We start from the raw sequence: 15,274 nt of genomic DNA, 5'->3' as shown, positions 1-15,274 counted from the left end.
TTATAAAGCTCAAATTGTTTAGAAGAGAAATCTTGTGGTTTGAGAATAGAAGCACAGAGGGGATGATGCGGTTCGGAGAATTTGGAAACATTAGACATTCAGTGGCACATTTTTTTCTTCTCCATCGGCTAGACCATGGATGACAGCCTCATTGCATTCCGGACCCGTTCTAAGATGCCCCTAAAAGATGTTCCCCTGGGGCAACTAGAGGCCAAGCTCCGAGCTCCAGACATCACCCCAGACATGTATGACCCGAATACAGCAGATGATGAGAACTGGAAGATGTGGCTAGGGGGACTCATGAATGATGATGTAGGAAATGAAGGTAAGTGGTTTTGTTTGCATTTACTATTTACACTGCCCATTGTGTCTATAGTAACATTTTCATTAATTGGAAGCTGAAATAATGGGGTATTTTTGGTTATCGAATTTAATTTCGTATTTAACTGACAGTTTACCTCTAATCATAGTTAAATTTCCTTCTATTTTTTCTCCTTTTGGGATCAAGAATCATTTTGGGAACTTGAAAGCTAAGGACTCTTCCCTGAAACATAAATGTATACCTTATTTTGTGTAAGATTTCTTGGGGGTTCACTAAGTCACCTAAAATCCATTGTGTCAGTTGAGGTTCTTCAGGATGCAAGTGAAAGAATCCTAACTCCAACCTGTTGAGCCCAAATGAAACCAGAACTTGGGAAGGGCCGAAAAGCCTGCAGTGGATCTAAGGCACTGTTAGGACCCTCTTTGCCTCTCTTTTTATACCTGTCATCTTTACTTGGTCAGTCAACTCTCTTGTCAAACCTGCACTTTTCCTCAAGGCTGGGATGATGGCCACAAGCACTCCATGTTTACTTCCTCCTGCTTTGCCCCCACGTGGGAAAGACTCTCCCCTACAAGCTGCAGTTTGAAAAATCCAAGGGAACAACTCAGATTGGTGTGGCTTGATCACGTGTCCCCTCTTGGTGGTGTGTGGGATTGCTTGGGAGACTGTTCCAGCATGGAGGCCTGTGATTGGCAGCACCTCCTAGAACCGTGTTGGGAAGGCGTATCGATCAGACCAAAACAATACGTGTTGACTACAGCTATACATGGTGTAAGAACCCCTACCATAAACCCTTTATTTGTTTTTGAATATAAGTAAAAGTTCCTACTTTAAAACAATGAAATTAAAAGTATTGAATTTGTCTTTGATGATTTGTTTACAAAAGTATACTGCAGTGGAAATCACACATCTTTCATTGTTTTATATAATAAATTTCCGTAGGTTTAGAAGGCATAAGAGAGTGTCTTAGTCTGTACTGATTCTGGGTGACGTCACGTTCTTTTGACAGAATCAGGGCCACTGTTGTTGTTTCCATTTGTTTCTCTTCAATGAGGAGTGACCAAAATATTTTGATTTCTTGTGTTGTGGAAGGCTGACGCTTTAAAAAATTTTTTAAATGTGTGTAACTGAACCAAGATCTTCACTTGCATTTTTATGCAAATAGGGTCATCCATTCCCTTACTTTAATTTGTAGCTAAATTCATTGTTCTTATTTCTGAATTAGATCATGATCTACCACATCTAATATATACAACTAACAGAGCACATCTTTATTCTTTTTCCTGTCCTCTACAACCACCATAGATTTTATGTGTTGTGAAAGAATGGTGGTGTAAATAATAAGACAGTATATAGTTTGGATGGAGAATAGACTAAATAAATGGTTAGGCAAGTAAGACTAGGAATGTCAGGATAAGTGAATGAAAGAGAATTAACAAGTCCTTGAATGTACCTTATGGTACTATTAACAATTGTAATTACATCATTTGGCAAATGTTTATCGAGTACCTTCCTTGTATAAGATTTTGTGCTAGGTGCTGTTAGGGATAAAGTAACATAATTACTTTGTCAGGAAGTAAAATCTGTGTGAATGACAGGGTGTCTGGGCCATTGTTAGGTGTGCAGTTCATTTTAGATGAAATTGTTGAATAAACTCAGGTGCCATAAAAGTGGTGTATATGCTGTTGTAGGAGCCCTGGTGGTACAGTGGTTAACCCTTTTTAAGCTTCGAGTTTTTTGTGTTTTGAATATTTTAATGATGGCATGTGTTTTCAGTACGGGAGTGCATGCTTACTAATTGAGTGTGTTCAAATTTTTGGTAATATGGATTTTGAAAATTTCATGTTGGCATACGTTTTCCCATCAAACATTAGTGGTAGTCCGACGCAGTGTTTAGTGGGCTCCATCTGTCCGAAAGATCTTTGGAAGGTGGCATCTTCTGTTTTGTTACTTTGTTTTTCCAAATCTCTCTCTCTCTCTCTCTCTCTCTCTCTCTCTCACACACACACACACACACACACACACACACACACACAGATACATCAGGGCCCCCCAGCTGTTGCACAGGAAGCCATAAATATGCTTACAGGGATTATCTATCTATATGAAAGTCAAAAGAGACAAAAGTTTGACCCAATCACACTTCCTGGATGCACGGCCTCATACCTAACTAAGCCTTCTACCTTAGTGAATTCTCACCAAAGAACTTTTCTTTCATTTTTCACTGTTACACAAGCCCCATTTACAGGGCAGCATGTACTTTTAGTGGGACAGGTAGCCTCCTGAGAAACCTGAGAACCTGAAAATGTTTCTGGGCACCTTCAGTCCCAAGAAGCATAAAAGAGTGAAAGTCCTTGGTTGCTAACTGATCCACCAGCCACTCCGTGAAATATATGGCAGTCTGCTTCCCTAAAGATTCAGCCTTGGAATCCCTATGGGGCAGTTCTACTATGTCCTATAGGGTTGTTATGAGTCGAAATTGACTCAGCAGCATTGGGATTTATATGCTATTGTAAGGTTTTAGAAGAAGAGATGATCCCCATTGAGGATGGTCAAAGGCAGGTACACAAAAGAGGTGGCAGTTGAGATAGACCTTTGAAAGATTTTTGAAAACAGTGACAGTAAGAGGACATTTTAAGCATGCTGGAGGGAGTGACGTGAAATAATATGTATGGTGGTTCAGTATAAAATTCCCAAGAATTTTCTTTTTTTCTGTGTTATAATTACAAGAGTGATACATGCTTCATATAAAGAAATCAGATAGTTGAAAGTGTATAAAGTAAACTGTTAAAGTTCCTCCCCACAGCGACGTTTTCATGCTCCAAAGAGACCACTATTGTATAACCCATACATAGAACATTTCCCTTGTGGCAGAAAGTTCTATTATACAGTGTCAGGATAAAAAAAATTGCCTAAATATAATAATTCTGTAATTCGAGGACTCCGTCACAACTTTTGTGTAGAAATTGAATAACATCAACATGAAAGAAAATTACAAGTGAAAAAATACCCATATTTCACTGTCTTGATGTAACAAATGTTTATTATTTGTATATATTTTTGGTTGGTGACTTCTGATTTTTATCATTATAGGAATATGCTTTTTCATACTTAAGATTATTATATGTATATTATATTGTGTTGTACTTTCTTCATGTATTTATTGAACGTTTATGGAGTGGTTACATGTTAACATTTGACACGTGTATACTCTTTTATCATGTTAAAGCATCATAATTACATAGCCATTCCCCTAATTTTGGGGAATTTGGGTCATTCCTGTTTTTACTATCAATGTCTTTGTACAAATAACTTTTACAAAAAGTATTGTTTTCATGAGATGCATTACTCAAAGTGAGGTTACTGAGACAAATTTTCTGTCCAGTTTTATGGATTTTGCTGCATATTGAGAGATTTAAGCCTTATTTTGAAAGGAAGGAAAGAACCTGGCTTGTTGGAGAGAATAGGTGCAGTGACTCAGCTGTGGGGAATGTGCAGAAAGCACCAAGGACAAAAGAGTAAGTTACGTAAAAAGTAAAGAATAAATGTGCTTTATGGAAACAGACTCCCGTGGTGCTGAGAATCTTGAATTTTCACCGTAGTTATGAGTTCAGAGTTGGAAATAAATGCCTGAAACTCTTTTTTCCTTAGATGAGGGAGATGATGATGATGACCCAGAATATAATTTCCTGGAAGATCTTGACGAACCAGACACAGAAGACTTCCGCACTGACCGGGCAGTGAGAATCACCAGTGAGTCTGTCTGTTACGAATCCAGCCCTTGACTGCTCCACATCTGCTTTTTTTTTAACTTTGCAGATTTTTAACAGTGAAATTTTCAGCCCATCCTGTAGTCATGTACTGAGCCTCTGCTATTTGACAGACGTTGTACTTATAAATCGAGAATGATTAGGACATAGCCTCTGTCCTATAAGAGCTCAGCTTAGTAGGAAAATACAGAAGAAAAAGCTATAATATAAAGTGATAGGTGCTATAATAGGTTGTGTATAAGGTATACTAGTGGCCTTTAAAGCGCCTTGGTGGTACAGTGGATAAACATTAGGCTGCTAACCAAAAGTTTGGCAGTTCGAATCCACCAGCTGCTCCTTGGAAACCCTATGGGGTAGTTCTACTCTGTCTTGTAGGGTTGCTATGAGTTGGAATCGGCTCCATGGCAATGGTTTTTTTTTAGTGGCCTTAAAGAGGGTGTAATCTACTAGTATGTGGTATGGGGTAAGGTGAGAGGGAATAGGGAAGAATTCACAAGATAAACTATTTTAACTTTGTTTTAAAGGATGAATAAGAGATTTTTTTGTGGGTGGGATAGAGAAAGAGATAGCAAATAGGTATAAAATCTGCAAACCACAGAATTTTGGAATAACAAAAATGCATATTTGTCAAATGGTAAGTAGTTAGGTGTAGTTTTGTGAGGGAGTGGTGGTGGAAGAGATATGCAGTGTTCAGATCATGGAAGACCTGGAATATGAGGTTTGTTCTCTCAGAAAGGTGAACTCAAAAGAGTTTTAAGCAGGAAATGAATAGGAACTGATTTGGATTTTAGAAAGACCACTTTGATTTGATACCAATTTAATGGATTTATTTAGTGAGTAAAGAAAACAACACTGAAGGCCTTGAAAGCAATTATTTTGATAACCTGACTTGCCTGTAGTCATTCATTTAAAAGATTACATCATTGGCTTATGTACCAATGATGGAAAACATATTTCAGAAACCATTGATTTTTGTTGAGCGTATGCATGACCCTTTACTCATGATTTGTCTGTCAGTTTGTCATACTATGTTGCCGTTATACTGGAAGCTTTGCCACCCGTGTTTCAAATACTAGCAAGGTCACCCTCTGTGGATAGGACAGACTAGGAAGAAGGACCTGGAAGGCTACTTCTGAAAAAATTGGCCAGTGAAAACCTTATGAATAGCAGCGGAACATTATCTGATATAGTGCTGGAAAATGAGTCCCTTAGGTTGGAAGGCACTCAAAAGATGACTGGGAAAGAGCTGCCTCCTCAAAGTAGAGTCAACCTTAATGATGTGGATGGAGTCAGGCTTTCGGGGCCTTCATTTGCTGATGTGGCACCAGCCAAAGTGAGAAGAAACAGCTGTGAACATCCATTATAATCAGAACGTGGAATGTATGAAGTGTGAATCTAGGAAAATTGAAAGCTGTCAAAAATGAAATGGAACGTGTAAAGATCAATACCCTAGGCATTAGTGAGCTGAAGTGGACTGGTACTGGCCATTTTGAATCAGACCATCATGTGGTCTGCTATGCTGGGAATGCAATTGTTGCTTTGTGTTCACTACCTACCCTATCGGTTAGGGACCACTGCTGGAGAGTTACTCTCTCTGGGTCCTGATTTCCTCCCTGCTCTGTATATGCTGGGATTCCTGAAGCTTTTGTCCTCTTACCTGTCCTTTCCCTCCTTAGCTCCAGTTCATATCCTTGTCACCTTGCTTTCCTCCCAGAATGTCTTCACAGTTTCTTTGTCTCCTGGTGGGAGTTTTGTAATGTTGTTTTCTTAACACTCTTCACCCATAGCTACTGCTGGCTTTGTCTCAGAATGGCCCTGGTTTGCCAGATGGGCTGGTACGGCACATCTGCTCTGTATCTCTTCCTGTTCACTGCTATTATTCAGTTTCTTTTTCCAAACGGTGTTTGATGTAATTCTGTATCCTTTCATTCGATGCTCAGGGTTCTAGGATTGTCATCTGTATCTGTTATACTTTGTTTCTTGGGTCTTTGTTGTAGAGGGAAAGTGTGGTGCTTTTGACTAGGCCGCCATTTTGAATCCTTCTCCGTTACCAGTTTTTTAGGTCATCTTTGTTTTAGGTAAAATTTCCACATAATGCATTACACAAATCTTAAGTGTACCATTTGGTGAGTTTTGACAAATGTGTAACCCAAACATCTGTCAGGATATGGATACCACCCCTGAAAGTTCTCTCATACTCCTTCCAGGTCTGTCCTTCCTCTCATTCCCACCCCCTCCCCATTGCTGGAGGAACAACCACTGTCTGATTTTTTCATAATGGATTAGATTTATCTGCTTTAGAAGAACTTCATATAAATGGAATCATGTAGTATGTGCTCTTTGTTTTTTAAGGCTTCTTTCATTCAGCCCAATATTTTTTGAGGTCCATCCACATTCCATGTATCGTTGGTTTGTTCCCTTATACTGCTGAGTAGTACTTCATTGTATGAATATACCACAGTCTGTTTCTGTTTTCTTGTGTTGGTGGACACTTGGGCTCATTCAGATTTTTGGCTATCATGAAAAAAGCTGCTCTGAACTTTCTTGTGCAAGCATTTTTGTCAGGGCTTTGAAAGGGTTTGTTTCTTAGAAACCCCGAGACCTGGGAATCTTGTTAAAATGTAAATTCTGAGTGAGTATATCTGGGGTGGAAATATAAATTCTCAGCAGAAGGTTGAGGCAAAACGAACTGGTTTGAAACCCTGCTTTTTGTGGACATACGTTTTATATCTAGGAGAGTAATTGTTGGGTTATAGGGTAGACATTGTGTTTACCTTTTTAAGAGATTGCCAGACCTTCTTCCAAAGTGGTTTTCCATTTTCTGTTCCCATTAGAGTCCCAGTTGCCCCACTTTCTTGCCAGTATTTGGATTTTAGCTACTCTAGAAGGGCTTAAAAAAAATTTTTTTTTCTCGTTGTGCTTTAAGTAAAAGTTTACAATTCAAGTCAGTTTCTCATACAAAAGCTTATACACACATTGTTATGTGACCCTAGTTGCTCTCCCTACAATGTGGCAGCACACTCCTTCTGTCTACCCTGTATTTCCCGTGTCCATTCCATCAGCTCCTGTCCCCTTCTGCTTTCTCATCTAGCCTCCGGACAGGAGCTGCCTTTTTAGTCTCATGTATCTGCTTGAACCAGGAAGCACATTCTTCACCAGTATCATTTTATGTCTTATAGTCCAGTCTAACCTTTGTCTGAAGAGTTCGCTTTGGAAATGGTTTTAGTTCTGGGCTAACAGACAGTCTGGGGGCCATGTCTTCTGGGGTCCCTCCAGCCTCAGTCAGACCATCAACTCTGGTCTTTTTACTAGAATTTGAGTTCTGCACCCCATTTTTCTCCCGCTCCATCAGGGACTCTCTGGTGTGTTTCCTGCCAGGGTGGTCATTGGTGGTAGCCAGGCACCATCTAGTTCTTCCAGTCTCAGGCTGATGGAGTCTCTGGTTTAGGTGCCTCTTTCTGTCTTTTGGGCTCATATTTTCCTTATGTCTTTGGTGTTCTTCATTCCCCTTTGCTCCAGGTGATTTGGAACCAATTGATATATCTTAGATGGCTGGTTGCTAGCTTTTGAGATCCCAGACACCACTCACCAAAGGGGGTTGTAGAACATTTTCTTAATAAACTTTGTTATGCCAGTTGACCGAGATGTCCCCTGAAACTATGGTCCCCAAACCCCTGCCCCTGCTACTCTGTCCGTTGAAGTATTTGGTTGTATTCAGGAAACTTCTTAGCTTTTTTTGCTTTAATCCAGTTGTGCGGACTTCTCCTGTATTGTGTGTTCTCCCTCTAAGAAGGGCTTGCTTTACGTAGAATGGATCCGAGTTGTCCAGACTTGGTCTGATATTCTGCTCTAGCTCAGTGATGTGCTTGCCTTCTTGTAGATGGAGACGATTTTGAAGCAGCTATGTCATATTGAACCTGAGATCAATCAAGCTCTGAGGCTTTTTTCACATGAACTGTTTTTGAGCCATATTACCTTTTCCCTGAGCTTTAAGGAGCTGGATTTTAAAAATCCTAAATGTAGGACTTTACATTTATCCCCATTATGTTCTATCTAGTTGATTTCAGAAAACACAGAATCTTGAATCTGCATTAATTGGACTGGCCATCCCTTCCAGCTTTGTGTCATCTATACATTTGATAAATATGTTTTCTGGGTATTCTAAGTCATTGATGAAACTAAGTCAGGGTCTGTGGCACACTGCTGGACTCCATGGGCAGTGTAGGCCAACCAGCTATGAATTTATCTAATTGTAAAATCACCTAGGTCATATTTTTTGTATGTCTCCCTACTAGCATCTAAGCTTCACGAGAGTAGAAATATTTGCTTTGTTCACACATGTTATCTAAAGTATCTAGAACAGAGTCTGAGACCATAGTTCATGCTCAGTAAATGTTTTTGAATAAATGAAACAATGATAGACAGATATGAGGTTTTAGTTAAATACCTTGCTGAAAACAGCCTGCATTGTTTTCATGAAATTCTCCTTTATTGCAAAATGAGAGTAACTTGTGCCAACAACACATTGTTTGGGTTTCTTGCAGAAAAGGAAGTGAACGAGCTGATGGAAGAGCTCTTTGAAACTGTGAGTAGTGATACTTGAGTGAAAACTCTGAATGGTAAAGTGGATTTGCCACCAAGCTGTGTCCTTTGGGTTCTGTGACCCTCCCTGCAGACGTGGTCTGACTAAACCACCCTTTCAGTGCACCCAGGAAAGAATACAGCAGCAGAAGAACTTTGCTAATTAGTAAACTCTTTAATTATCTACATGTAGGATATTCTTGGTAAAATTTCCTTTGTAAACTTTTGAATGGCCTTCCCAAATATCATTTGGTTTGCCCTTAAAGATTGCAAGCTTGTTTTAGACTATTCTAAGCACAAATAGTTACCTTTCTGGTAAATCTGTCTCTTGAAAGATATTTTTGTATAAGAGATCAGTTGTTTTGGGTTATCTATGCTCAGTCCTTGCCATTACAAGTTGGCTGGCTGAGAGATCTTTTTCCTGTCGTGATGGTTATCCCAAGGGTGGGGTTTTGGGAGCCCTGAGTTGAGTGTGGTTCTGGCACTGGCACTTTGTGGGTGCTGGCATTCTTAAAGTCCTGTGATCTGTAGCCTTCACTTTTTCTTCTCACTGCTTGAGTGGCTTTCGTAGGTGTGTTCTCCGGGAAAACCCTTCTGTTCCTTTTCCCTCAGTTCCAAGATGAGATGGGATTCCCCAAAGTGGAAGATGACGGCCCTGAGGAAAAGGATCGTGTGGCTGAGTCTCGGCCTAACTTTAATACCCCTCAAGTCTTACGGTAGGCTACACAAAGACCTTGAGACTTAGAATGGGGAAACATGCATTTCTGAAAAGGTTTTCAGAAATTGCAGTAACAGTTTCCCATTCCCAAGTAGCTGTGGTTACTGATATAAGCATATAGAGCCTTGTGGGGGAATTGAGTGTCAGAAGAATACATCTCCTTGTTATGGGGCAGTGCAGCTATAGACCAAGCTGTATGAGTTTGGGAAGGGAGAAAAAACAGCAGCTGGTGTCCACAGCAACTTCTCTGGATGAGTGGTGCTGGAGAGGTGTGCAAGACTTTATGGCCAGCCACAGAAATTTCCCAAATTGTAATATCTAGTATGTCCCTTTTGCTCTCCTTATTTGCCATTATTATCTGGTAAATGTTAATGAAAGTCTGTCAGTCACCTAGGCGTTAATTGAGGAAACCATGAACCACCCACAGTAACATCCTGGAGTCTGAAATGTATGTTCTGGTTTTTATCACATAAAGTGGGGACATGTGTTGCCCCATCCAGAAAGTAGAGGCTTTAATTTCTCCCCCTATTTTTACGATGGATTTACATAATCCCTCTGTACTTTACTTGATTGTTACCCATTGTTAGTAGCAGCAGACCATCCTTAGATGGATGGGTAGCTTAGAAGTCACAGTCGTTTGTGGTATGGGTAGAGCAAAATAAAGTTAACAGACCCACATCCTCTATTAGTCTTGTGTCTTAACTAACAGCATTACCTAGCAAGAGATCGTGGGATCTATCTGAAAGCCAGGCCTTCAGGGACCTTGCAATGTAGTAAAGGGTATAGTAACCAATGTGTAAAACCCAGAAATATCAGTCACATTCATTTACAACAAATACCAAAATACCACTACAACAAAAATCTCAAGATTTCTAAGTGTCATTAGATGACCCATGCATTTCAAACCATGCTTCGTGGAACAAAGTCCTGGTACCATATAAAATGGTTTTTATTTATTATGGGAATTTATTATAATTTATTATAATTGGGGTTTAGTCTCTAAACATGCTTCAGTTCCCCTAATGAACTCTGTATAGGCTTCTTAAATTTGGGAATTACATGGCTACTTTAACATCCCTGTTGACCTACACTTACCTTTTGGTACTCAATGGATCTGCTTGGGCTGCTGCCCCTTCCTTTTCAGTTGGAAATGTAAACCTGTTTAATTTTTGACTAAACAAAACATCATGGAGGAAAGTGAGTCATCTGTGGTCCCCTTACTAACTATCCAAGTAGTACTTCTTAAAATCAGGTGCAATCATTGTTTGCATTATCTACTTTTCAGTGTTTCTGCTCTTCTATTCCTCAGAGAGTAGTTCAGACAGTCAACAGTGTTCAGTTCTCAGTAATGGTTATACAAGAGGACAGCCCGGTGGTCTTTAGGTTTTTACCCTGTACCTGTCAAGTCTGTAGTGAATACTGTAATATGAAATATAATTTTCATCCCCAGAGGTTCCTGAGAAAAGTTACTGTCATATAATTGTTGCTTGACACATGAAAACCTGCTAGTCATAGCTACTTTAGCGGGTTGGTCACTATGAGTCGGAATCAGCGGTGATGGGCTTGGTTTTTGGTTTTTATCCTGATTGCATAGACTATCAAACCAAAAAACCAAACCCAGTGCCATCGAGTCGATTTCGACTTATAGCGACCCTATAGGACGGAGTAGAACTGCCCCATAGAGTTTCCAAGAAGCGCCTGGCAGATTCGAACTGCCGGCCCTTTGGTTAGCAGCTGTAACAGTTAACCACTATGCCACCAGGGCTTCCCATGGCCTGTCAGCATGTATTTAATCACTTAAGTGACTTGTTCTGCCCTCATCTGAGAGCTAGCATGTGCAGCATTTGGATTCTTGCTTCAGCTCTAGGAATAGCCTCTCTCTCTGGAGGCGAGGCTGGAGAAGGCTAGGATTAGGAAACACGGGGGTGGAATTCACAGTACTGAAAGAAAATATTTTCGTGGAGGGTAGTCAGGTAATACTTGAAGTAATTTCCCAGTTCTTCTATTCAGCTAAACGCCTTGTATTTTAGTATGCCTCCTTCTTGCTTCATGCAAGAAGGCCTTTGACTTTTTAAGAAAGGAAGACAGGGCATCCTGCATGGATAGGGAGATGGAAGAAGCTGCAGCTGGGATGGCGGTAACAGGTAAATTAAAGAACAAGCTCTTTACTTTCAGAGGATTCTATATCCTGGTTAAGAGCAAGCCTTAGCTTAATGTGGATAAGAGTGCTTGGTAAGAATGACAGGTTCCCGCTAGCTCTTTGGCTGTTTGTTATGCAGATATTTTTCTGTTCCTAGATTTTTGTTTAATTTCCTCTCTATCTGTATGTCATTTGGAGGAGTGATTATAGAAGAATGGCGTGGGGGTGGTTAGTTCAGAATTATCTTATTTGAATCTGTATTAACATCAGGGAAAGATTTGGATAAGGCTAGGAGTTCAACTCTTGGCTAAGGTAGAATTTGGGGATTAACAGTAGGCGGAGGTTCTTCAGGCCCTCTTTGCCTGCCGTTAGCGGGAATTGACTGTGTTGTGGAGTGAGGGAAATGTTCAGTTCACTGATGTCCCTGTCGTGGGTAGCTTTGAGGAGCCACTGGCCAACTTGTTAAATGAGCAACATCGGACAGTAAAGGAGCTACTTGAACAGCTGAAGATGAAGAAATCCTCATCCAGACAGCAGCAGGAGGCAGAGAGGGTGAAGCCCAAGAGTGAAAAAGTTCCTCAGACTCTGGTTCTGGATCTAGCACAGAGGAAGAGACTCCAGCAGCAGATGCAGCAGGTGAGACTCTCCTTGGGTAAGGTTAATGCTGGGGCACTCCACGGCCTGACTCTGAGGCCACAATTAGCCACTTTGTAAAAGTCAGCAGTCTGTGTCTTGATAGCCACTGAAACCGTGGACCATAGGATCTTCACCTGAGTTGGGACTTGGGAAGGTCATCGTGTCGTAGCTGTGGCTCAGGCAAGAAGACATGAAAGGACCCTAATGGTATTCAGAATGGTAGATTTCTGAGAGTTCTTAGTAATTGATTCTGAGGTTTGATAGCCTTCAGTGCCAGCAGGAATTTTTTCCACTTCCAAGCTCTGTCCCTGTGGTCTGAGGTTAAATTTCCTCTGGTTGTGTCGTTTTGCTCAAGGGAACCTGTCTGAGAAATTCCTGGTGAGATATTTTGTTTCCACAGTCTTATCCAGAAAGCCAAATATGTGTGCTAAAGTTGAAACTTCTTAAGATCTGTCTGGGTTCCTGAAGTAGGTGTATCGTAACACGTCACCATATTATTTTCTTTCCCTCCCCAGCATGTTCAGCTCTTGACGCAAATCCACCTTCTCGCCAGCTCCAACCCCAGTCTGAGTTCGGAGGCCAGCACCACCAGAGTATTTCTTGTAAGGCTCTAAATATCCCTAACTCTGAAGACTTGGTATGCAATTAGCTTGACTAGTCTTTTCTCACAGTTTCCCATCATAATCTATATTTATTCTTCTTTCCTAGCTGTGTTTGGTAGCTATGCCTACTTTCTGGTGTGGCTTCCTATGTTTGCTAAGAGAACCTAAGCCATTCATTCCCATGAAAAAGCAGCGAGTGTGTTCAACTTTCTTAAGACTGTCCCATTTGCTTCTTTATTGGACCCTCTGTCTCATCTTTAGATCCACTGTGACTTCTTAGGTTTTTGGCACTGCTAATCTTTTAAAGATATTGAATTTGTTGTTCATTCATTAGGCTCAATGCCAGTGGTTTGATTTTGCTCATGACATTATGAAATATTTTGGAGTAAGGGTTTTTAATTCTGAAATTCTAAACTCTGTAAAAGTTTTCCCTAGACTTTGTGGCAGATAATGACTATATTCTGTGCTTCTTAGGTCAGTCTGTTCGGAGTTTGAGAAGTATGTTTGCTAGCTCTTCAAGATTCCTTGGTGGTCAACAGTGTGTATTCACATCCTGTTGTGTTTGGAAGATCATGAAGTGTGCTTTTTTCTAGGTGACATTCACAGAAACCACAAGAGCAAAAAAAAAAATAAAAGTAATGTCCTTTATTTCTGAGAACCTTGGTTCTAGCTGAGGAGCTAGACCGTCCATCCAGAAGGCTGAGGAACATTCAGTCTGAGTAAAAGCAGAATGAATATAAAAGAAGAGTGAGGAATCTGATAGGAATGGGAAAAATGCACAACAGAATTTCAGGTTCCCGTGGCATCCAGATTTTCTGGAGCCATGGAGGCTAGGTAAACTGAAACTATTGCCCTGAGATCATTTTTGAACCTTAAACCTTGAACCAAAAATATCTTCCTGATGTCTTCTTAAAATCAAACAGTAGTTTAGCTTAACTAGTAAGGAATGTCTACCTTGAGCCTTGTGCTGTTATAACAACTCTATGAGATCAAGTCGACAACAGCCACTCGCAGGATTAAATAGGAGTCTTCAGGGGCGGTGAGTTTATGTTAATATAAGAGGGAACAGCTCAGAAAAGGAGGGTGAGAATGGTTGCACAACTCAAAGAATATAATCCGTGTCACTGAGTTGTACATGTAGGATTTGTTGAATTGGTGTATGTTTTCTGTATATTCTCAACCATAATGTATATATATGAAAGGATGACTGTATCACAGACCTAATCCCTGAATATCTGAGGACTCGGCAAAAGAGCAGTCTTAATTGTTAGTTGTGAGAAACTCTGATGATTTTTATATGTTTTTATTCAGTAGTAGGAAGGACAATTTCTCATTCAGAAGCTAAGGGTTACTGGTATTAATTTAGTCCTTTTTGTCCTGTTTTTCCCCAGAAAGAGCTGGGAACCTTTGCTCAAAGCTCCATTGCCCTTCACCATCAGTTCAACCCCAAGTTTCAGACCTTGTTCCAGCCCTGTAACCTGATAGGAGCTATGCAGCTCATTGAAGACTTCAGCACACACGTCAGCATTGACTGGAGTCCTCGTAAAACTGTCAAGAAACCTGGTAGGGGACAGATGTGTTAACTTCCAGTGTTAATTGCAGTAAGAGGTGGGAGCCTTATTTTAGATTATTTTCTAGGGCTGGAGGAGCCAGGATATTTGTAGTTTCATCCTTATCTTGTTTATCTTCCCTTTTGACTCATTGTCTGGATTCTAGACTTACATGACAATATTTGGACTTAGGTAGGGGGCGAAGGTAGTAGACAGAACAGGTGTGTGATGGTAGAGCCATAGGACTCAATTCAAAGAGATGGTAGATACGAGGGTAAGCATTAGGACTGAGATCAAGACAAACTGAGGTATGGTAAAGAGGGAAGTCAGGTGGTAAATTTTGGCAGTGTTTAGGTTTATACCGTCTGTATTAAGATCAACTCACATTATTTCCCATGATTGTAGGGTAGGTGGTATCTCCATTTTGAAAGAAATGTTGATTTGGGAGTTACGCGCAAATTAAAGATGTACCTTTGTGAGGTTCAGTGTTTTAAAGAACTTTTCAGGTTTGGTTTCTATCTTGCGTTGGTTTAGTATTTTCTGAGAAAATCTTTTTTTGAATTTATTTGCTGTTCTCTTAAACCAGATATTTGCTTTTGATTTGTTTTTGGGTTTAGCAGAATTATTTGTGGTTTGGTGTGTATCTGTAATGGCTATGTATTTGGATTTATCTAATTTTAAATCTCTGACTGTAGTTGAACAGTGGTTAAGCCTTGGCTGCTACCTGAAAGGCTGATGGTTTGAAGCCACCAGCCGCCCTGCAGAAGAAATACGTGGTAGTCTGCTTCAGTAAAGATTACAGCCTTGGAAACCCTGTGGGGCAGTTCTGCTCTGTAAACTATGGTCACTATGAGTGGGCGTTGACTTGATGATAAGGGGTTTGGTTTGTTTTTTTACCGATAGAGTTAAATTCAAGTGCATTCCGTCATAGACGCTGATTTCAAATTACTTTAAT

General features: G+C 40.3%; 1 protein-coding gene across 3 annotated transcripts in view; it reads left to right on the top strand.

Annotated features, from left to right (window-relative positions):
- GON4L (gon-4 like) overlaps positions 1 to 15,274 on the top strand; it is a 94,822-nt gene that overhangs the window by 60,699 nt on the left and 18,849 nt on the right. For all 3 annotated transcript variants that reach the window (XM_049880712.1, XM_049880711.1, XM_049880713.1), the window contains 7 exons: positions 133 to 325; positions 3,974 to 4,075; positions 8,637 to 8,677; positions 9,286 to 9,389; positions 11,969 to 12,167; positions 12,683 to 12,769; positions 14,161 to 14,332. In XM_049880712.1, coding sequence (XP_049736669.1) covers positions 133 to 325; positions 3,974 to 4,075; positions 8,637 to 8,677; positions 9,286 to 9,389; positions 11,969 to 12,167; positions 12,683 to 12,769; positions 14,161 to 14,332 — 898 coding nt within the window. The remainder of the gene's footprint in view (positions 1 to 132; positions 326 to 3,973; positions 4,076 to 8,636; positions 8,678 to 9,285; positions 9,390 to 11,968; positions 12,168 to 12,682; positions 12,770 to 14,160; positions 14,333 to 15,274) is intronic.

The sequence above is a fragment of the Elephas maximus genome, chromosome 3 (genome assembly GCF_024166365.1).
Source record: "Elephas maximus indicus isolate mEleMax1 chromosome 3, mEleMax1 primary haplotype, whole genome shotgun sequence".
Lineage (NCBI taxonomy): Eukaryota > Metazoa > Chordata > Mammalia > Proboscidea > Elephantidae > Elephas > Elephas maximus.
The sequence above is the reverse complement of the archived record's forward strand: the minus strand, read 5'-3'. Positions and strand labels throughout refer to the sequence as shown.